At 41.3% G+C, this 24,202-nt stretch overlaps 1 protein-coding gene across 7 annotated transcripts in view; it reads right to left on the minus strand.

Annotated features, from left to right (window-relative positions):
* Positions 1-24,202, minus strand: part of nbeal1 (neurobeachin-like 1) — a 239,843-nt gene that overhangs the window by 70,169 nt on the left and 145,472 nt on the right. For all 7 annotated transcript variants that reach the window (XM_072578456.1, XM_072578458.1, XM_072578459.1 and 4 more), the window contains 8 exons: positions 20,640-20,772; positions 19,527-19,646; positions 11,710-12,013; positions 10,779-10,864; positions 9,847-9,936; positions 8,083-8,266; positions 2,338-2,471; positions 519-678 (listed from right to left, as the gene is read on the minus strand). In XM_072578456.1, coding sequence (XP_072434557.1) covers positions 519-678; positions 2,338-2,471; positions 8,083-8,266; positions 9,847-9,936; positions 10,779-10,864; positions 11,710-12,013; positions 19,527-19,646; positions 20,640-20,772 — 1,211 coding nt within the window. The remainder of the gene's footprint in view (positions 1-518; positions 679-2,337; positions 2,472-8,082; positions 8,267-9,846; positions 9,937-10,778; positions 10,865-11,709; positions 12,014-19,526; positions 19,647-20,639; positions 20,773-24,202) is intronic.

Genomic DNA, 24,202 nt, shown 5'->3' on the forward strand with positions numbered 1-24,202 from the left:
TTGAAAATTGTTAGTTTCCATCTGCAAGGTAACAGAACACTTTCCTGCATCAAGCAAGGAGTGGAAGAATTGTCAGTGATAGCATTCTAACTTTTGAATCTAAAGGTTTTAGTGTAAGTTCCACTCCAGGGACTTGAGCACAAATTCTCAGCTAACATTCTGGTACATACCAGGAGTCACTGGGGGATGGAGATTTGCTCCATTGTAAAAGGTAACACCTTCTGGATGAAACTAGGCTCCACCTAATTTCTTGGTGGGCCATGGAAGATTCCACAGGAGAGCTTTAAAGAAAAGAAAGCAAGTTCTCCCCGATTAGTCTTTACCACACAACTAAAACCATGAAAAAAAGATTATCTGGACATAACGTCATTGTGAGAACTTGGGAGGCAGGAAATAGCTGCTGTATTTCCGACATCAAAGCATATCTCCAGGTCAAAGGGGTGTGTGTGTGTGCGTATTAATCTATTTCTCTACATTGCATCTCAATTGAGTTACAGTGGCTGAGAAAATGCACTTGCCAATTCGGAATGGGAAATCCCCACGGCTCCAGATTCGAAAGTCAAACAGCAGATGTTGGTACATCTGATGCAGGAGCTGTGTATTCTTCTCTACGTTTGCTTGTTCAATCAGTAACTGCACAGCCACCAGCATGTTCACATCCGCTAAACTATTTGGCATCTGTCACACAAGACGTTTAAAATACATTACAGTTTGACCCCCTTCAAACAGATACCCAAGTGTAAAGAGAAACCACTACAAATCAGTGTGTTATACCAGATAACAAAGTACACACTGCGAAGGCTAACTTGGCTTGAAAGCTTGCCCCTTACAACAACAAGCAGGCTTGAGCACAAGCTGGTTTTTTTCTCTTACTGAATTTTGCACATATGGTGTAGCGTGAGGCAGCCTAGTGGTAATTTCACTAGTCACTCAAAACCCAGGGCTAATGCTCTGGGGACATGGCTTCACATCTTATCATGGTAGATGTTGAAATTTAAATTTTGAAAACCATTTAATGAAGACCATTTAACCACTGCTGATTGTTTTAAACAAACAAACAAACATCTGGTTCACTTTCGAAACATATTGGCCATCCTTACCTGGCTTGGTCTATGTGACTTCAGACCCATAGAAAACTAGTCGACTCTGGGTAGTTAGTGATGAGCAATAAAAGCTGGCCCAGCCAGCAATGCTCACATCCCATATATGAGTAAAGTAAAATACCCAATTCGAACCCTTTACCATCTCTTTTGACTTCTCTTACATCTCTAAACTGTCTACCTACCTATAATGGATAAGCAGAAATGTCATCTACATAATTACTGGGTAACCAAAAGTTGCCATCTTTAGTCTCCATCACAAATTCCTTTCCCTTATCATTCATTCACTCTCTTTCTCTGGCTACTACTTTCATAGAGTTTTTATTTGTTGTCCAAAAAATAAAATACAATCACAACTACAGATTGAGTCCATGATTAAGAAAGCGAATGCAATGTTGTCTCTTATCTCAAGAGGGTTGGAATATAAAAGCAGAGATGTACTACTAAGACTTTATAAAGCTCTGGTTAGGCCCCATTTGGAGTACTGTGTCCAGTTTTGGTCCCCACACCTCAGGAAGGACATACTGGCACTGGAACGTGTCCAGCGGAGATTCACATGGATGATCCCTGGAATGACAGGTCTCGCATATGAGGAACGGCTGAGGATACTGGGATTGTATTCGTTGGAGTTTAGAAGATTAAGGGGAGACTTAATAGAGACGTACAAAATAATACATGGCTTGGAAAAGGTGGATGCTAGGAAATTGTTTCCGTTAGACGAGGAGACTAGGACCCGTGGACACAGCCTTAGAATTAGAGGGGGTCATTTCAGAACAGAAATGCGGAGACATTTCTTCAGCCAGAGAGTGGTGGGCCTGTGGAATTCATTGCCACGGAGTGCAGTGGAAGCCGGGACGCTAAATGTCTTCAAGGCCGAGATTGATAGATTCTTGTTGTCTAGAGGAATTAAGGGCTACGGGGAGAACGCTGGTAAGTGGAGCTGAAATGCGCATCAACCATGATTGAATGGCGGAGTGGACTCGATGGGCCGAATGGCCTTACTTCCACTCCTATGTCTTATGGTCTTATGGTCTTACAAATGGAGAATATTTGTTTTATCTTGTACAGTATGATGCACTTTACCTAATAAATTCAATTTAAAAATTTGTTCATTTCATGACATACCTCTTAGATGCATTAACAGCTGTTTAAATACCTGTTGCATTGACTTCTATTAGCATTACAAAAATTTTCTCTCAGTAATTACTTTAAGATGTACAGGATAGAGATTCCCTACCTTTTGCAGCAAGGCACCTAAAGTGGCAACTCCATGCGAGTGAAGCAAGTTCTCTTGATTGATTGGATGCCTTCTTATGAAGTGCTTTATTGTCAAGAGAAAAGTAGCTACAGGGTTCTTCTCTAGTCTGGCCTCTGTAAATCACACACAGACAATCACAGCCACAATATGTTAACACATACAGTTTATGAGAAATGAACAATTTCACTGATGGAGGAAAGCAAATTCCTAGACTCCTTCCCTGTCTATCTGAAAAATCTTCTGCCATTTCTCATCCCTGAAATATTTGCAAGTCCCTGGAGTTTGAATGGCCCAAATTAAATACGTTCAGTTTTTTAAACTGAGCTTGAATAATGATGGTTTCACATTTAATAACTTTTATGCACTTGAACTAGAAGGCGTGTGGAGATAACTGGATTTTTTTATTTTTAAGTTTTTTGAAAGATACACTGGAACTTCTTGTTTAACAGCAAATTTCTTGGCTTTCACATGGTTCTAGGTAACTGTTGAGTTTGGTTGTTAGAATTCACTTCAGGGAAAACACGACTGTTTTCACAACTGGGTTTTATGACCGCTCTTTTTCATACTTTGTAGGCTTCCAGATGGTTCAGGCTTTCAATTTTGGGAAGTGCCTGCTAATGAACTAGCTGTGAAGCTTGGTTCTTCCATTTCATAAGAACATCTGTGGTGAATTCAGTATGAAACCTGATGGTCCTCTTGTACAGCAACTGGAAAACCTCTCTGTACTGTGTTTCCTGAGCAAAATACAACTGGCAAAACCCCAGACCCTGCCTACGTTTGGTGACACCTGTCTACAAAGGACAGAATATCAGCCATTTGAACATCTCAAGGCTTATTAGCCAAAGGTGTACTTTCCCCACAAAGGTGAATTTGTGCAAATAAATCCTTTTCTTCTACTTTACCCAGCCTGTGCATTTTGGGTAATTTAGAGGGTAGATTTATATATCAAACTACATGCATTAACCAGCTTTGCAACTTCAATAGAACAGTAATTTTGAATTTATTAAAGAACTTGGCTGACCTGTGTTTTTATTCTAAGTCTAATAGGATTGGTCATATCAGGAACTGGGTAAAACAAACTAAATTCTGTGTTGTTGTCCTGGAAATGGTATGTCTAGAGAAAGATATTGCACTCCTCCTATCTTGGTCATAACACATGGCACATGCAGATAAAGCCATTAGGATTTTTGGTTTCCACCTAGAAATATAAAATATCAAGACAAGGAAGTAATATTGAACTTGCACACGACTTAATTAGTCTGCAATTGGCAGTACCGTATCCAATTTGGAGTATTCACTACAGGAATGCAACAACCACAGTATATATTAATTACGATGTCAGTAGTAATGTGGGATTACAGTTATGAAGAAAGTTGTAAGAACAATCAGCATTTGATCTGAGAAGGTGGATGAATTTAAAGATAAATGACACCGTTAATAGTAAGACATCCACACAAGGAGGTCACAATCGAACAAATATATTATCAAAAAGATGAATATATTTTTAGTGTGTAGCTTGCGATTAGAATGGGAAAATTCCTACCAGAAAAGATGAATTCAGAAATTTGTTTAAAAGGGAATTAAATAGTGCCTTGGAAAAAGGAGGACATTAAACAGCATAGCATGCAGCAACAGAAATACACAATAATCCCGATGGAATAGACTAATGGGTGTTTTCTGCAATGCAAGATTCGATAATTCTAAGCCACAGTCACAAATGCTATCTTTGATGAGATGTTAAATTGGATCCTTTACATATCTGTGCAGTTGAATTGAAAAATATTTTCAAAAATATTCAGGAACTCTCCAGTGCCCTGGCCCAGATTCTTCCTTCAACCAACTCCACCAGAGAAACAAATAACTTGATCATTTATCTCAGATGATTGTGTATTTCTGTTTAGTGCAGTCCCATTCACCTGCTGCATGCTATGCTGTTTCATGTCCTCCTTTTTCCAAGGCACTATTTAATTCCCTTTTAAATAAATTTCTGAATTTGTTAGGCATAAACTGCTGTATGCATTAAAGTCAATCAGTCCTGAAATGTGACAGTAACTGCTAAACATTTCGGACAATTCTGAGATAGATGATCAGGTGTTCTAAGAATGCAAGCTCTACTTGGCTTTTTAAGAGTCTTTACGGAGGACAGGGTCAGGTAAAATATGGGAGTTAGTTATTTGCATGTCTTTTTGGCAATAATTCCCATAAAGGTCACTACCAATGTTGTAATCTTCACAATCTTTTCTGAAAAAATATAGAAAAATGAGAAGAAACGTTAAAATAAATGGAAGACTTGTCTTTGTGGAGCAACTGTCAAAACGAGGCAGGGTGACTCAGTGGTTAGCACTGCTGCCTCACAGTGTCAGGGACATGGGTTCAATTCCAGCCTTGGGTGACTGTCTGTATAGAGTTTCCACATGTCTATGTGTGTTTCCTCTCATAATTCAAAGTTGTGCAAGTTAAGTGGATTGGCCATGCAAAATTGCCCATAGTGTCTAGGGATGTATAGGTGGATCAGCCAATGGAAACGTGGGGTTAGAGAGATAGGGTAGATCTGGGTGGAATGATCTTCAGAGGGGCGGTGTAGGCTCAATCAGCTGAATGGTCTGCTTCCTCACTGTAGGGATTCTTAAAAACCTAAAGGTATTTTAAACTGCTTTATAGCCAGTAAAAGTACCTGTTGAGGTTCAGTCACTGCTGTAATTAGGAATGCAATGTTGTATTGGTGTGGGAGTGTTTCAGCAGTATGTGTCACTAGAGGCAAGAGAATAAACCAAAGAGTCAGCCATGATTGCTCTAGATCAAAGGAAGGAAGGAAGGAAGGAACAAACACATTTGGACCAGTGACTAGGAAGAAAGTTAAGTTTCTAATTTACTTCAACAATTTCCATTTATAAATTCCACTGTATTCACAGATTCATGCATAATGTGAGAACTCAAGGGCATGTTATTTTTAAATGGAAAGCCCTGTTGGCAGGAACCACTAACACTCATACAGTATGACAAATCTGAACTGCCATCAGTTTTAAACAAAACCACAGCCTCCTTCAACAGTTAGTCCTGCATCCACTGTTCCTTTAGCACCATCACATGGCTGAACTGAATTATTTATTAGAAGCCTTCATTCCCCACAAACCTGTCATCAGCTTTTACTTTAAATAAAAATTGACCAGCAAAGAAAAATAAAGTTAAACCAACAACCCCATGAAGGTCGCTAAAGTGAACTAGAAAAGACCCGATTTTTGAAAGGAAGAACCAATAGGGAGGTTTGTTTTTAAATCCTCATAAAAAAAGCATTTCTCCCAAAAACGACAGAATCTCAGAATAAATTAGTAGCAAATAAAAAGTAATATTTGAAGTAATATTTAAAGTCTGAAGATTTTTCACGGTATTCGGCATCAATCTTTATGAGAACATGTGTTTAATATCTTCATATAAAGCAAAAGAATGCTGTGAACAAGACAAGCTTGAGGCTGTTATTTTCTTGCTGTGCCTTTATAGAAGTTGTGTAGGAGATGCTGATGACTATGCAGCAAGTACATGTTAAAGAAGTGAGGCAACTTTAAAAACTGAATCATCTTTGGGAAGACAGCTGAATACCGACACTACGCAATCAACATCGTGATACATTTATTTTTCACTCTAGTTAGATTGTGATTGGGAAAGTAAATAAACCTTTTGGATAAAATCAGATTTAAGTGAAGTTTGGAAACTGAACAGCCCACTGAACTAGCAAGATAAACCTGCCTCCCCTCCTCCACATACTGGATAACAGCAACTTAAGTTACTCAGCTGGGAACATACATGGATGATCTTGCTCATTTTAATAGAAAGTAGATTGGATTCAAGGGTGTGAATGAGAATTATATAAAAGATGTTAAAATGTCAATGCAATGGTTAGACCTGAACAACATTTGATGTGTTAACAATTTTTACTTACCATTAGTGAAACTTACCATTTTCACTAATCAACTACATGATTCCTGATCATTGCTTAAAAGCTTAACAAGTAAAAGGACTACAAAGCTTCCAACCTTTAGATTGAAAATCTTCTACACAAAGGTGCACTAAGCTTGTAAGTTAATTGTGCATTGGATGAATTCATTCTGCATTGATAAATTTCTCACCGTTTCACAACTCAGCAGTCTCCTGAGGGCCTGCACTGAAAACACTAGGCAGATGCATGACCTTACTGTATTGGTAGACACCAATGAATGAAGTGAGTAACAAGGTAAGAGGAGACAACAATGCATCTCTCAAAGGAGGGGAAACCCAGGACAGGGGTGGGACATGCTCTTCTCCAAAGCAAAAAACTCAGAGTCATACAGTGGTCCATGCTGACCAAAATGCCCATCCATGCTAACCCCATTTCCTTACACTTGGCCCATATCCTTCTAACCCTTTCCAATCCAGGTATTGGTCCAAAAGTCTTTTAAATATTGTTAATGTATCCACCTTAATGACTTCTGCTGGCATCTCCTTCTATAAGCGCACCATTTTCTATGTAAAAAAGTTGCTCCTCAGGTTCCCTTTTATTCTTGCCCCTCTAATCTTAAACTGATGCCCTCTAGTCCCCAACTCCCCAAACATGGGAAAAAGAAATTCACCCTAACCATGCCTCTCATGATCTTATACACTTTTATAAGATGCCCCGTCAGTCTCCTACACTCTAAAGAAAGAAGTCCTAGCTTGTCTAACCTCTCCCTATAACTCAGACCATTGAGTCCTGGCAATTTCCTTGTAAACTTCTTCTGCACTTTTTCCAGTTTAATAACATCCTTCCTATTGCAAGGTGAACAAAACTGAACACAATACTCCAAGTGCGGCCTCATCAACGTCCTGTATAACTGTGACATAATTTCCCAACTTACATACTCAATGCCCTGACTGATGAAGGTCAGTCTGTTAAAAGCCTTCTTCACTACCCTGTCTATATGACTCCACTTTCAGAGAACCATGCACCTGAACTCCAAGTTACCTCTGTTCTACTACACTCCTTAAGGCCCTACCATTTACCATGAAACTCTTACCTTGACTTGACTTTCCAAAATGCAGGACCTCACACTTATCTATATTAAACTCCATTTACCATTTCTCAACCCACTTCCCCAGCTAATTAATGTCCTGCTGCAATTTCTGATAACTTTCCTCACTGTCCACAATACGTTCTATTTTAGTGTCATCCGCCAATTTACTAATCATGTCTTATACAATCTCATTCAATTCATTGATATAGATAACAAACAGTAATGGGTCGAGCACAGAACCCTGAGGGACTCTACTAGTCACAGGCCTCCAGTCTGACACTATTACCCTCTGCTTCCTACCATTAAGCCAATTGTGTATCTAATTTGCCAGCTCACCCTGGATTCCATGCAATCTAACCTTCCAGAGCAGCCTACCGTGTGGAACCTTATCAAAGGCCTTACTGAAATCCATATAGACTATGACTATCACCCTGTCCTCGTCAACTTGCCTTGACTAAAATTCGACTAAAAAAATTAAACTAAAGAAAACAATACTATAACCAGAGTCTTAAGACACTGCATCATCTTAATATATAGAAAAAGGACAAGTTTTCCAGGGCTGGGGAAATGAAGGATTTCACACTAAAAACTACAAGTAGCAAAGAGAAGAACAGGTCTGCAATGTGGCAATAGATTATGATAATGCATAAACCTAACCTAATCATCGATTTCAAAATTAACATGAACTATGAAGTCTTACCAGAAGCTCTAGTTGAAGGAATCACCACCCAGTCACCTTCAGCAGGGGAGGAGGCTTCAGGTGTCACAAAGTCAGAGATGCCATGATAGTCTCCATTTCTCACCAATCCCTGGCTCCCAAGATTGCTCATTTGTTCCAGCAGTGGGAAAAGAACATTCAGACCACCAGTGCAATTGATCATATCCTGCAAGATATCAAAACTTTATTATCTAGTCATAAAGACACATTTAAATTGTACAATGAGACAAGCATAATTCCAACACTTCCTGCCTGCTTCAGCAGGACAATACTAACTGAATCTCAAGCTCCAATTTCTTAACTGAGTTGCACCAGCTACTTCCATTCAATGTGCTGCGTAGCAGGGCAGTACTCTCACTTGGACTGTATGGCAGTTGAGAAGGAGAATTAACGTGGAAGAAAAATGGGGCAGAGCAAAATTTGAAGCATTTCATACTCATGCTCAATAGTATTTTCACATTGGTGGTTACTTGATGATCTAGCAGACAAGCATTTATTTGACAACAGACATTCACCACTTAGCAACTGTTTCTCCTAATTGCTCACAACTGCATCCAGAATTGCAGTTCTAAGTGTATGGTTCAAATTATTAGAAAATCTGACTTTGGTTAAAATCAGTAGAGTTTAAAACTGCCAATACAGGGTGAACTTATTATAAAATAGTCAATATGTTTAGAACATTCCAAGCAGTGGTTTGTAGCCTAAGCCATTCGCAAACAGTTTGGACCACTGTCCTGATTGGGTCTGTCCATTCAGTTTAGGTGTTAGGGACACAGTGTTGGTTGCCTTCAGGGATCATTTGGAAGTTGAGTCATAGAATCAGAGAGACGTACAGCACGGAAACAGACCACCTCGGTCCAACTTGTCCATGCTGACCAGAAATTCTAAATTAATCTAGTCCCATTTGCCAGCATTTGGCCCATATCCCTCCAAACCCTTCCTATTCATATACCCATCCAGATGCCTTTTAAATATTATAATTGTACCAGCCTCCACCACTTCCTCTGGCAGCTCATTCCATACACGTACCACCCTCTGTGTGAAAAGGTTGCCCTTCAGGTCTCTTTTAAATTTTTCCCCTCCCACCCTCAACCTATGCCTTCTAGTTCTAGACTGCCCCAGCCCAGGGAATAGACCTTTTCTATTTATCCTATCCATGCCCCTCGTGATTTTATAAACCTCAGTAAGGGCACCCCTCAACCTTCAGCGCTCCAGGGAAAACAACCCCAGCATAGTCAGCCTCTCCCTATAGCACAAACCCTCTAATCCTGGCAACATCTTTGCAACTCTTTTCTAAACCATTTGAAGTTTCGCAACATCCTTCTGATAGGAGGGGGGACCAGAATTGCACCCAGTATTCCAAAAGTCCCAGGAATGTCCTACAACAACCAATTATTGTCAGCACCAATGGGGTATTTCTACTACATTGGTTTTGCCTCCATGTGGTTGAAGGAAAAGGTTATGGTAACTATACAGGGCTTGGAAAAAGTGAGGGGAGTAAGCAGAGGGAATGGATTGTTCATTAAGGAGTTATTTCAAAACATGATTTAAAATTATCTACCGTATGCACCGCCCCATTTCCGGTACATTTTCAGTTTTGCAGCATTTCAGATCCAGAGAAAGAATGATTTAAACTTAATTAAGTTTAATAATTTTATCAAATGTCTAGTTTTTCTAATGCAAAATCTGGATAACTGTCACTTTCTCAATAATAACTGTGGTCAATAATTCAACTGACTAAAATACCTTAATGTCCCAGTTGACAACTTTATGCCCAGTCAATCTCCCATGAAGGAGATTTGGAGACAAATCGAGGCAGATGGGACTTTTGCAGGCCTGTAATAATGCAGAAAATATTTATAGCATTTAGTTTTGAAATACTGAGCTGTAAAATAATCTCATAGCATTAGGAACTTCAGAACAAAACACTGAGTCGCCATTCCTTCTTCATCTTGGAGCAAAATTCTGCAATGTTCTTCCTAAAAGCACAACGGATACACCTACACCACACACACTGCTCAAGGTAGCAACTCATGTCTGAAAGGTATTTTGGGTTGAGGAATAAATGTCTACCCTGGCAGTGGTGCTTATAACCCAGTGACTTTTCATATACATTAAGAAAAATCAAAGTAACGCAGATGCTGTAAATCTGAAATAAAATGGAAAATGCTATAAATACTCAACAGGTCAGGCAGCATCCATGGAGAGAAAAATAGAGTTAACGCATAAATTTTATGAGTTTCTCTTTCCATTAATGCAGCCTGACCTGAATACTTCCAGATTTATGCATTTATTTCTAAAGTAGTTGCTGGTTTGAAGCCACCTCAAGAGTGAGGATGTAAACAGCTCTGAAGCCGAACCTTGGTGTCAATTCCCTGGATTAAGGATAGCAAATTGAACCAAGTTTCCATTCTCCAGCACTCTCGTGAATTCTGCAATCGCAGACATCCACTGAACATTTTACAACTTTCCATGCCTTCACCATAGAAGTGTCTGCTGCTCAGGAAAGGGGTCTGACAACTTAAGGGATGCGTTACCATAATCATCCAGTACCAATGGGATCATGACCCATATCAGGATCAACAACTTCTGGAAGTGGCAGCACGCAAAGACAAAGAAAGGAAAATCTTAAAAACAACACGATAATCCTTAAAGATTATGGGTTTAGATGTACTTACTTTTGGTGTATAATGCAGAAGCAGCTTACTTGTGAGGTCTGTAAGCTCAGACTCCTGAGATTTCAATGGAGAAATGCAGTTTGGACCTGTCACCAGGGAAAAAAAACGTAAGTAATTTTTTTAAAGAAGTCCCTATCCAATATTTCAGGCAAAACCTTGCCCTGGTATGAACTACATTCAACATTATCAGCCATATCTGGACGGTATAGCATTGCCTTCTCAAAAACAATTAGCAATGGCCACTAAATGCTGACCACATACCATAAAGAATGAAAAGAAAAGCACTGGACAGCTCTCAGCTAGAGTACTGAATCCAACTTTGACATCACACTTCAGGAAGAGATCAGGATCTAGGAGGTGGTGCAGAGATTTACTAGAATGGTACCAGGACGAACAGTTTCAGTTCTATGGAGAGACTAGATAGCTGAGACTGTTCCCCCCCTCAGAGCAAAGACATTTAAGGGGAAATACAATAGGAGTGCTCCTGAGTACATATGGTTTTGATAAGTTGTATGAGACGAAATTTTTTTTCTGGCATCAGGATTGGGAAGCAGTAAAAATTTATTTTAATTTAAGTTGCATTAAAAAATCTGACGATGAGAAGAAAGCATTTTAAAGCAGTAAGTAGGTATCATACAGAACACACTGTGGTGGGCACAGATTCAAAAATAACTTTCAAGAGAGAATTGGACATACTTGAGACAGAAAATTTCACACAAGGGCATAGAGCAGGGGAGCGTGGTTGGTTTGAAAGAGCTGGCACAAACACAAAAACCAACTGACAATCTCCTGCATTCAAGAGTCTATGAAGAGAAATTTTAAAATAGCAAAATAGTTTTATTAATATAACTCAGATACACGAAGTGCTGGGGCCAATGTAAGTTAATTCTGGGTGGTTATGTTCAATCATTAGTTGAAATCTAATTCTCACCTGAAAGATAGAGAGCCTTCACTTGGGAGTACTGTAGTGCATCATGGAAGACAAGAACAGAACCCAGTTGACCCTCCAGTGAAGTGGGCGAACCCCATTCACTGTCCTGAGTTCCTGCCGAAATGAGTTTCGTCACCGATTCAGGTTTTCCTGCAACTCCACTCCAGGCTGACGAGGAAAGAATTGCACTCAGGGACGCCCGCCCAGAGGGAATGGATAATGAGAAAGGAGGATCCGGGATTTGAGAGGGTGGAGGGGTCGTGGTCCTCTGACCAGCTGATCCAATGCAACACGAGGTAAAAGGCTGAGAAAGGGAGGAAACATTTAACAGGATTTTAGTGTGAACTCGACACGTTAGGAATGCTAAAGATTTTGCCCTAGACTAGAAAATTACACTGATGTTGCTTCCAATTTCTTTACTTCTATTATCTTCATGTGGTCCATCTCCAACTCTCTCCTGATTTCTGCCTCCCCATTTCTGGGAATACATCACTAACCAATATCGGCTATAAACCCACTGATGTCCACAGCTTTTTAGACTGCACTTCTTTGCACCGTATTTCCTGCTAGTCCATTGTCCCATTCTCCCTCTCCAATGCACCTGTTCAACCGAAGCACACTAACATGCTAGCCCTTCTGATTTTCTTCAGCCAATGATTCCCGCACACAGTGACTGACAGGGCCTTTGACTATATTCATTCTATTTCACATATTTCTATTCTTACCCCTTCCCTCCAGAATCATGCCTCATTCTTTTGCCTCCACCAGTTTCCACATTCAACAGATGATTGTCCAGATGACATGGAGCTAGTTACTTGTCATTTTAAGTCTTCACCTTCATCCTACTCTGACCTTCCTGTCCTCAGTCTGCTACAGTATTCCAATGAAATTCAAAGGCAAACTCTAGGGACAGCACCTCAGTTTTTGATTTCATAGCTATAGTTAAATTTTACAGTGTAACCTCTGGTCCACTTTATTTTGCTTCCCTTCATTGGTTTTTGTTCTCTCATTTCTTTCCCTTCACTTTTGGATGGTGAATATTCATGACCTTGCTATTCACAGCTCCTTTAGACACACACACCTTTCAGTTCTAGACCTGCCTCACTCTCACTCCCTTCATCCTCGCAACCTGAAATCTTTCATCTAATCACTCCTACTCTTCACCTGTTCACAGATCTTGCCTCTTGCTTTTCCTCCCGTTCTGGCCCCTTTCTCGTAGTTAAAATTAACTTCTTTCTTCTAGTTTGGATGACAAGTCACTCAACTGAAAAGTTAACCCTGTTCTCATCTCCACAGATTCTGTCGGTTCAGCTGACTATTTCCAGCATTTTGTTCTTTTTAAAAATTATCAAGATAAGCATCATCAGAAATGGGAAGAGGTGGCCTCTCAGCCCCTTGACGTAAGTGGGTACTGCAGATACTGGAGATTAGAGTCAAGATTAGAGTGGTGCTGGAAAAGCACAGCAGGTCAGGCAGCATCCGAGGAACAGGAAAATCGACGTTTTAGGGAAAAGCTGATACCTGATGAAGGGCTTTTGCCCGAAACGTCAATTTTCCTGCTCCTCTGACGTGCCTGACCTGCTGTGCTCTAACCTTGACTCAGCCCCTTGAGCCTGCTTTGCCCTTCAGTAAGATCAAAGCTGATCTGATTGCGATCTTAACAGCACTTTCTTGCCTGTCCACCATAACCCTCAACATCCTTGTCAATCAAAAATCTGTCTTAATCAGCCTTGAATTGGTGCTTGCAACAGAACACATTGTAAGAACGTAAACCAGAGGTCAATGTGCAGTCTGGAAGATTTATTCAAACATATCGTCAAGATACAGAATGCATAATTCAGAGGGCCCTGAGACACTGACCAGCCAGTTAACTAATGACAGTCTTGAACTTGGAGATCCTATCTAAGGTGACTTTCCAATCGTGTATTTTCAGATGAAACATTAAACCGTGACCCTACTTGGCCACTCAACTGGGCATTTACAGATTCTATCCCACTAATTAAAAAAGCAGCTCTGCGTCCAATAATTATCCCTCAACCTACTTCACAAAAACCGATTACCAGGTTGCTGTTAATGGGAGTCGGCTGTCCACAAGATTAGATGCCACATTCCCTTCATTAAGGTAAATGCCCATGGTGTTAAAGGCAAGTTACTAACATGGACAGAAGATTGACTGTCGAGCAGGAGGCAAAGAATGGGGATAAAAGGGTCCCTCTCAGGATGGAAGCTGTGACTAAGAGTCACAAGAGTCAGTGTTAGGATAACAACTTTTTACTTTATAAATTAGTGATTTAGATGAAGGAACTGGCGGCACTCAGGCTAAGTTTTCAGGTGATACAAAGATAGGTGGAGGTACGGGCAGTATTGAGGAGGAGGGAGGCTGCAGAAATATTAAGACAGGTTAGGAGAGTAGGCAAAGAAGTGGCAGATTAAATAAAATGTGGGAAAGTGTGAGGTCATGCACTTTGGTAGGAAGAATAGAGGCATGGACTATTTTCTTAATGGGGAGAAAAGTTAGAAATCTCAAATGTATAGAGAGTTGGGGATCCCTGCCCAGGTTTCTCTTAAGATAAACTTGCAGGTTGAGTCAGTAGTGAGGAAGGCAAATACAATGTTGTCCATCATCTCGTGAAGACTAGAATATAAAAGCAGGGATGTATTTCTGAGACTTTAAGAGACTCTGGTCAGACCACATTTAGAGTATTATAAGCAATTCTGGACACTGGAAGGATGGATTGGCCCTGGAGTGGGTCTAGAGGAGGTTCACAAGAATGATCCCAGGAATGAAAGGATTAATCCATGAGGAACGTTTGAGGACTCTGGGACTATACTCAATGGAGTTTAGACGGATGAGAGAGGATGTGACTGAAACTGACAGAATATAGAACGGCCTGGACAGAGTGGACATTGGGAAGATGTCTCCATTGGCAGGAGAGACGAGGACCCGAGGGCATAGCCTTAGAGTAAAGGGAACACCCTTTAGAATGGAGATAAGGAGAAACTTCTTTAGCCAGAGTGTGGTGAATCTGTGGAATTTACTGCCACAGAAGGCAATAAATGAGTATATGTAAAACGGAGATAGATAAATTCTTGATTGCCAAGGAGATCAAAGGTTACGGGGAGAAAGCAGGAAAATGGGGTTGAAAAACCTATCAGCAGACTCAATGGGCCAAATAACCTAATATATATCTTATGGTCTTATTATAATGGCAACTAAACTTCAAAATTACTTTATTGGTTGTAAAGAAGTATGGGACCTTCTGAGGTCATGAAAAGTGTGATAGCAATGCAGGCCCTTGTATGATAAAATTTCTAAAATAAACTAAGATTAAACATTCAAACTTTGGTAGTTGATGAACATAATGCTTGAAGTTCTTTATCAGAAGTTCTTATCACTACTAAGCTCGGTGACTAATAACTTCAACATGACCAATGGAAATGGTAAATGGATTACCACGGTGGTAATAATTCATATGAAATAAATCATGTATTTTCACATCTGGAAATTGCCTCCATTACTTACCACAGACTTCAGACCTTAATGTACTGTATTGCTAGAAGTGGATATTTCATTATATACCCTCTGCAACACACATAATCCTTTCCCAAAACTATTTTGCAACCTGCACAGACCATCCCCCCAACTCATGGTACATCCCTACACTCCCAGGATATGTAGGCAGGCCAACAAGGGGCAAAACCACATTAGATTTGGTACTGGGTAAAGAGCCTGGCCAGGTGTTAGACATGGAAGTAGGTGAGCATTTTGGTGATAGCGATCACAATTCTGCTATGTTTACTTTAGCGATAGAAAGGGATAGGTGTTTACCACTGGGGCAAGGGTTACAGCTGGGGGAAAGGCAATTACGATATGAAGATTTAGGAAGCATAGGATGGGGAAGGAAACTGCAGGGGATAGGCACATTAGAAATATGGAGCTTATTCAAGGTAAAGCTACTGTGCGTCCTAGATAAGAATGTAGGCAGGGAGGAAGCTGTAGAGCGCGGGAGCCGTGGTTTACGAAGGAAGTGGAATCTCTGGTCAAGAGGAAGAAGAAGGCTTATGTTGGGAGGAGATGTGAAGGCTCAGTTAGGGCGCTTGAGGGTTACAAGGTAGCCAGGAAAGACCTAAAGACAGAGCTCAGAAGAACCAGGAGGAGCTGTTGGCGGATAGGATCAGGGTAAACCCTAAGGCTTTCTTTAGGTATTTAAGGAATAAAAGAATGACGAGAGTAAGATTAGGGACAATCAAGGATAGTAGCGGGAAGTTGTGTTTGGAGTCAGAGGAGATAGGGGAAGCACTAAATGAATATTTTTCAACAATATTCACTCTAGAAAATGACAATGTTGTCGAGGAGAATACTGAGATACAGGCTACTAGACTAGGTGTGATTGAGGCTCACAAGGAGGAGGTATTAGAAATCCTGCAGAGTGTGAAAATAGATAAGTCCCCTAGGCCGGATGGGATTTATCCTAGGATCCTCTGGGAAGCCAGGGAGGAGATTGCCGAGCCTTTGGCATTGATTTTTAAATCATCATTGTCTACAGGAATAGTGCCAGAAGACTGGAGGATAGCAAATGTGGTTCCCCTGTTCAAGAAGGGGAGTCGAGACAGTCCTGGTAATTATAGACCAGTGAGCCTTACTTCAGTTGTTGGTAAAGTGTTGGAAAAGGTTATAAGAGATATGACTTATAATCATCTAGAAAAGAATAATTTGATTAGGGATAGTCAGCACGGTTTTGTGAAGGGTAGGTCCTGCCTCACAAACCTTATTGAGTTCTTTGAAAAGATGACCAAACAGGTAGATGAGAGTAAACTGGTTGATGTGGTGTATATGGATTTCAGCAAAGCATTCAATAGGGTTCCCCACAGTAGGCTATTGTACAAAATGTGGAGGAATGGGATTGTGGGAGATATAGCAGTTTGGATCAGTAATTGGCTTGCTGAAAGAAAACAGAAGGTAGTGGTTTATGAGAAATGTCCATCCTGGAGTCCAGTTACTACTGGTGTACCGCAAGGGTTGGTGTTGGGTCCACTGCTGTTCATCATTTTTATAAACGACCTGGATGAGGGCGTAGAAGGGTTGGTTAATAAATTTCCAGACGACACGAAGGTCGGTGGAGTTGTGGATAGTGACAAAGGATGTTGTAGATTACAGAGAGACATAGATAAGCTTCAGAGCTGGGCTGAGAGGTGGCAAATGGAGTTTAATGTGGACAAGTGTGAGGTGATTCACTTTGGTCGGAGTAACCAGAATGCAAAGTACTGGGCTAATGGTAATATTCTTGGTAGTGTAGATGAGCAGAGAGATCTCAGTGTCCAGGTACACAGATCCTTAAAAGTTGCCACCCAGGTTGACAGGGTTGTTAAGAACTGGATTCGTGGTGCTGGAAGAGCACAGCAGTTCAGGCAGCATCCAACGAGCAGCGAAATCAACGTTTCGGGCAAAAGCCCTTCATCAGGAATAAAGGCAGTGAGCCTGAAGCATGGAGAGATAAGCTAGAGGGGGAGTTGAAATGTTGGGCCACGGGGCGGTTTGGTTGATTGGTACGGGTGTCTCGGAGATGTTCCCTAAAGCGCTCTGCGAGGAGGCGCCCAGTCTCCCCAATGTAGAGGAGACCACATCGGGAGCAACGGATACAATAAATGATATTGGTGGATGTGCAGGTGAAACTTTGATGGATGTGGAAGGCTCCTTTAGGGCCTTGGATAGAGGTGAGGGAGGAGGTGTGGGCACAGGTTTTAAGGTTCCTGCGGTGGCAGGGGAAAGTGCCAGAATGGGAGGGTGGGTCGTACGGAGGTGTGGACCTGACCAGGTAGTCACGGAGGGAACGGTCTTTGCGGAAGGCGGAAAGGGGTGGGGAGGGAAATATATCCCTGGTGGTGGGGTCTTTTTGGAGGTGGCGGAAATGTCGGTGGATGATTTGGTTGATGCGAAGGTTTGTAGGGTGGAAGGTGAGCACCAGGGGCGTTCTGTCCTTGTTACGGTTGGAGGGGTGGGGTCTGAGGGCGGAGGTGCGGGATGTGGACGAGATGCGTTGGAGGGCATCTTTAACCATGTGGGAAGGGAAATTGCGGTCTCTAAAGAAGGAGGCCATCTGGTGTGTCCTATGGTGGAACTGGTCCTCCTGGGAGCAGATACGGCGGAGGCGGAGAAATTGGGAATACGGGATGGCATTTTTGCAAGAGATAGGGTGGGAAGAGGTGTAATCCAGGTAGCTATGGGAGTCAGTGGGTTTGTAAAAAATGTCAGTGTCAAGTCGGTCGTCACTAATGGAGATGGAGAGGTCCAGGAAGGGGAGCGAGGTGTCAGAGGGCACACGTATGGGCCCCAGCTATGCCTGTCTCTTTGTTGGCTATGTAGAACAGTTGATCTTCCGTAATTACACCGGCACCACTCCCCATCTCTTCCTCCGCTACATTGATGACTGCATTGGCGCCACCTCGTGCTCCTGTGAGGAGGTTGAGCAATTCATCAACTTCACCAACACATTCCACCCTGACCTTAAATTTACCTGGACTATCTCTGACACCTCGCTCCCTCCCACTCTGCCGAGGACATGGAGGTCCTGGGCCTCCTTCACCGCCGCTCCCTCACCACCAGACGCCTGGAGGAAGAACGCCTCATCTTCCGCCTCGGAACACTTCAACCCCAGGGCATCAATGTGGACTTCAACAGCTTCCTCATTTCCCCTTCCCCCACCTCATCCTAGTTTCAAACTTCCAGCTCAGTTACTGCCTCCTTGACTTGTCCGACCTGCCTATCTCCTTTTCCATCTATCCACTCCACCCTCTCCTCCTTGATCTATCACCTTCATCCCCTCCCCCACTCACCTATTGTACTCTATGCTACTCTCTCCCCACCCCCACCCTCCTCTAGCTTATCTCTCCATGCTTCAGGCTCACTGCCTTTATTCCTGATGAAGGGCTTTTGCCCGAAACGTTGATTTCGCTGCTCGTTGGATGCTGCCTGAACTGCTGTGCTCTTCCAGCACCACTAATCCAGTATTTGATTTTCAGCATCTGCAGTCATTGTTTTTACCAGGGTTGTTAAGAAGGCATACAGTGTTTTAGCTTTTTATTAATAGAGAGATCGAGTTCCGGAACCATGAGGTTATGCTACAGCTGTACAAAACTCTAGTGTGGCCGTACTTGGAGTATTGTGTACAGTTCTGGTCACCGCATTATAAGAAGGATGTGGAAGCTTTGGAAAGGGTGCAGAGGAAATTTACTAGGATGTTGCCTGGTATGGAGGGAAGGTCTTACGAGGAAAGGCTGAGGGACTTGAGGCTGTCTTCGTTAGAGAGAAGAAGGTTGAGGGGTGACTTAATAGAGACACATATAAGATAACAGAGGGTTAGATAGGGTGGACAGGAAAAGCCTTTTTCTAAGAATGGTGAGGGCGAGCACGGTGGGGGGGGACATAGTTTTAAATTGAGGGGTGATTGATATAGGACAGATGTCAGAGGTAGTTTCTTTACTCAGAGAGTAGTAAGGGTATGGAGTGCTTTGCCTGCAACGGTAGTAGATTCGCCAACTTTAAGTACATTTAAGTCGTCATTAGACAAGCATATGGACATACATGGAACAGTGTAGGTTAGATGGGTTTCAGATTGGTATGACAGATCGGCGCAACATCGAGGGCCGAAGGGCCTGTACTGCGCTGTAATGTTTTATGTTCTATGATATCTCTACCATTGTCTATGCCATACAGAAAACCATCTTTACATGCCACCTGAAATATTACCATGACATATTTCCAATACCCCAAGAAAGAAAAGAAAACACAGCTGTGTATTTCAGATATAAAACCTTACCTCGTTCATAGTGGGGAATTTGAGGGGTGCAGAGAGTTTCTGCTGACCATTGACATAGATGTACACCAGACTCTGACCAAAGGGACGTTTTGCTGGGACATGTACCACAGCTATATTATGCTGTTAACAGAAACATTCACAGATCAGCTAAAGAATTCAAGTACTGAAGTCAGTTGTAGTGTTCAAGAGGGGTTTTGTTGACAATTGAGCAGACAACCAAATAGTTTACAACACCCTCTATCCAACATTTTGAAAGCCGTGTGGGAGACATCACAGCCTCCCCTTCACATTATTTCAATCAGGAACTCCATGGAGGATTAGAATCTGTACCTTCACATTTCATGTTCCAATGAGGAAGTAGTCAGCCAAGTTAGATCAGTTTAACCACAAGCATGTAAATTGATTTTTAAACATTAGCCTTTCTGTCCAGAGACGAGGCGGGTTACAAAGTAGGTAGAAAGGTTCCTCAATGATTTTTTTTTTAAAACTCCAGTTTTCAGCTATACTGCATTTGAACAGTTTCAATTCAGCCTTTCTTTGTTCTTTTGGTCGGTGACACTGAAATATAGAATTCCAAAGTAACTGCCAATCCAGCTGTCTACAGATGCCTCTCATAAAGATTGGGATAAATGCATGAAAGTAACTCAATGGTGGTCAAAGTCCCACTAAGGACACAAACACATGATTCAGGCCAATACTGGAGTCCTTTGGGTGAGAAATCTAAACTAACAAGTGTAGAGACAAGAGCCCATGGCACAGAAGAGCAGGGCAGTTCATTCACTTGGCCAACATTTCTTCCTTACTCAGCATGACCAAATGGAAAATTATCTGATAACTGACATTGTTGTTTGTGGAACCGTACTATTCCCAAATTGGCAGCTGCTTCCGTGGTTTAAGCAAGATACGTCAGTGGCTCTGAAATTGTGAAAGGGAACAGGGTAAAATCAACACACTACACCATGCAGGTAGGTGTATCAACTAAGGCTGGATGTGCATCTTATAGGTTTGCCTTCTCACCATAAAACTGCTGTAAGATTTCAGTCCTGGTTATAGTAGTTGACCAAATACAACAAAATAAACACCCATGTTTGGTCTCTTAGTCTTCACACTTACCCATAGGGAGTCACAAAAGCAATGGTCAGGCAGCACTACAGTCATGTATTCCTTCTTTGTGCAAACTGCTACAACCAGCCCTCCTGAAGAAGTCAGAAAAGCTTCAAATCCTGTTCCACTGGCTGTGAAAAAACTAAAAAACACACAGGGTAAGACATTTAGTGCCTCTAGCTTAAGACTGGAAAAATTGCACTGTACACACATTCAATATTTGCAAAAGAAAAATGCTGTCATATTTTGTATTACATATCATTTCTACTTATCAGTCAGAAATCTTTCAAGAAATACAATTTCATTTAAATTAATGTGCTGCAGAATAAAAGGGTTAAACCTGCAGAATGCAAAAACTCCCAGGTATCCAGATTAGATGCCAACTGCAGAGAAATGTCATTTTTCAAACATGAATTTAGCACAAGGCACTACAGCAACGCTCATGTTCATGTTGGAACTGTTTCCTTCATTTAAGTCCTGTGGAATGGGGTAGGAGGAGGGCAAAGCAGCTGCCAGGAGCCCACACCTGGGACGTCAGGGATCAATTGGATATAAGCACTGGGGAACAGTAAGGAGTGAGGTTTGTCCAACTTGTCCAACTAGATCAAAGAAGTCAGTTCGGAAACTTGAAGTGGAAGCAATAAGTTGATTTGTATCCCCAAGTAGTTTCAAAGGTCTGCTAAGCTTGACATTGGAACTAGCCCCAAAACCAAGATGGAATAATGTACTTGTTATTTTGTGTGTTATAAAGAGAAAAGCTTGAAATTACATTTGGAGGGTTGTACTTTCCCACCACTTCACTGTAGTTCAAACTTCAGCACAACCAAGTTTGGAATGACCACAAATAATCCAAGTGAACAGCTGGATATATTTCAGTTGGAAAATTTCACACATCCATCAGGAACATAGGAAAAGGAGGTAGTTATATAGCTATTCAAGCTCATTCCACCATCCCATGAGATCATGGCCAATCTTTGCACTAACTCTATTCTTTGCTCCAGTTCTCTTAATATCTTCAGATAACAAAAATGTAACAATCTGTTTTTAAATTAATACCAGTTTTCAAGTGAGCAAAAGTTCCAAATTTCTACGATCCATTCTGTACAGAAATGTTTCCTACTTTCACTTGTCTAAAAATTAATGCGACACCTATGTCCTTGAGTGCTATGCCTCCTCAACCGGGGATTCCCTCCCAATCCAGAAGAGCAACTCCTCTTAACATTTTGAAAACTTTGATCAAATCAATACATAATCTTCCAAAAACCAAGTACAACCACCTTCTGCCGCTCCCTTAATGAATTTCCTTTTAGCATAAAGTCAGAAGTGGGAATGATTTTGCTGATGATTGAATGATCTTCAGCACCAATAGCAACTCTTCAGATACTGAAGCAGTCTGTGCCTATATGCACCAAAACCTGAGCAAGGTCAAGATTTGGGTGATGAGTGGCAATCAATAATTCACACCGCAGGAATTCGTGCTATATAGAGAATAGTGAATCTAACCACCGCCCCTTGATATTCAATAGTATCACTGTTGCTGAGTCGCCCACAATTGAAATCCTGGGTGGTTATCACCGACTTGAAACTGAACTGGACTAGCCACATAAATATTGTGGCTGTAAAAGTAAGTCAGAGGCTAGGAATCCTGCAGCAAGTAATTCACCCTCCTGACTCCCTGAAATCTGCCCACCATCTGTAACAACAACAGTCAGGAATGTGATGAAATACTACCCACTTGCCCAAATGAATGAAGCTCCAGGAACACTCAAAAAGCTTGACACCATCCTGGACAAAACAACCCGCTTCAGTGGCATCCCATTCATTGCCTCAAACCTTCACTCCCTTCACCAACATGAAGCGGCAATAGTGTTTACTATAGAGCATACAAGCTAACTGCAGCAACACACCAAACCTCCTTCAAAACCTGTGACTCGACCACCTGGAAGGTCAAGGGCAGCAGATGCACAGGAACACATGTAGTTGCAGGTTCTACTCCAGACCACACAGCCCGGCTTGACACTACGTCACTGTTTCTTCATTGCCGCTGGATCGAAAGCTTCGAATGCCTTTTGTAGCAGCTCTGTGGATGCCCCTAATCCCCAAGGTGAGCAATGATTCCAGAAGGCAGCTTCCCATCACTTTCTCAAGGGCAATTAGGGATAGGTCTGTACTAGCAATGTTCACATGACACAAACAACTAAAAGTACTCCAAACTTATATCATAATTACTATGCTCCACTGAAACCTTATTGACAGTGAATTCTGACAGCAACTTTTTTTTCAAAATTAATCTTTTCCCAAGCTGCATCCAGTGACATAGTGTATTGCAAATTAGTATAACCAACAAAACTACATCTGCAGAAAAAAATTTGCAAGAACATCAAACAGTCATCAGGTTCAAGGCAATAATTTGTGCACTGTACTTTGCTGGTACATGTGAATGTCTATAGAATTATTTCAATTAATTACTGACATCCAATGCTCTTGAATATGGAGCAGAGTATTTTCAAAAAGAAGCCAGCAATCTACTACTAATTGAGTTTAGTAAATCCTCTTCAATGCTACAACACACCAATTCCCAGCTTCATACTAGACTGCTGATACGGAATGGATTAAATCTTAGCAACCACAATAGTTTCTCTAATTGTGCATAAAAATACATTTTACATTGTGCTCTTTAGCTTTGCACTATTTATATAAATAAAAGCCACAATCTTCACTATAAAGACCATACCTTTTTTTATTTTTCTGCATTTTTGATTATTGACCGAAATGGGAAAAGAACAGTTTTAAAAACAAAGGATTATTAAAGAATTGCTGCATTTTTTTAAAAAACAAATAACCTGACACTCATTGTATGCATTGTTTACACAGCTGCTTGTTCAAGCAGCAATGGAAAATTAGTTTGCAGATGAGCTGGAGATAAGGAGTGTGCATGAATACAGCTTTGACTGATGCAAGTAGCTAGTTGGTCTGTGAAGGAGTGACCAGTTAGTTATGAGAATGACCTTCTGCCTACCAACAACTACATGACCAGCTCCAAGGTAACAAAACAGCTTGGCAGTGGGAATGTTTTGGATGAAACCATTGTAACTCTAGAGAAGGAGTTATTTTTGCTCTGAAGTAAAAAGCATCGTCAGCCTGAAGATAGTCACTTTATTTTGCCCTTTCAGCTGCTTAAGTAGTGATTTTTAATTGACAAGTCAAAGATCTTCGTAAGTGTGAACAAATACCCTGTGCCTCCTGCAAACAAGCAGCTAAATTAAAATTAAACACCATTTAATAAATCCTTTCGGATTTCATTCAAAAATGAAAATAACTTAAAAAGATAGAACAACTTCTGGCTAAACGGTTTATACTGGAACACTGTGGAGCTGGGCAAACATAGCAACAAATTGTTGATGGGTTCATTGTGGGTTACTAGTTTAGTTTTCAGGACCAGCGAGACCATAACATTGAGGTGACAATGATTTCTAATGAATTACTTTTTGTCAGAAGAGATAGTTTTCTCGTGAATCCCCAATGACAATCATTCCCTTGCCCATGAATGTGAATGGAGATTCCTCTTCACT

The sequence above is a fragment of the Chiloscyllium punctatum genome, chromosome 10 (genome assembly GCF_047496795.1).
Source record: "Chiloscyllium punctatum isolate Juve2018m chromosome 10, sChiPun1.3, whole genome shotgun sequence".
Taxonomy (NCBI): Eukaryota; Metazoa; Chordata; class Chondrichthyes; order Orectolobiformes; family Hemiscylliidae; genus Chiloscyllium; species Chiloscyllium punctatum.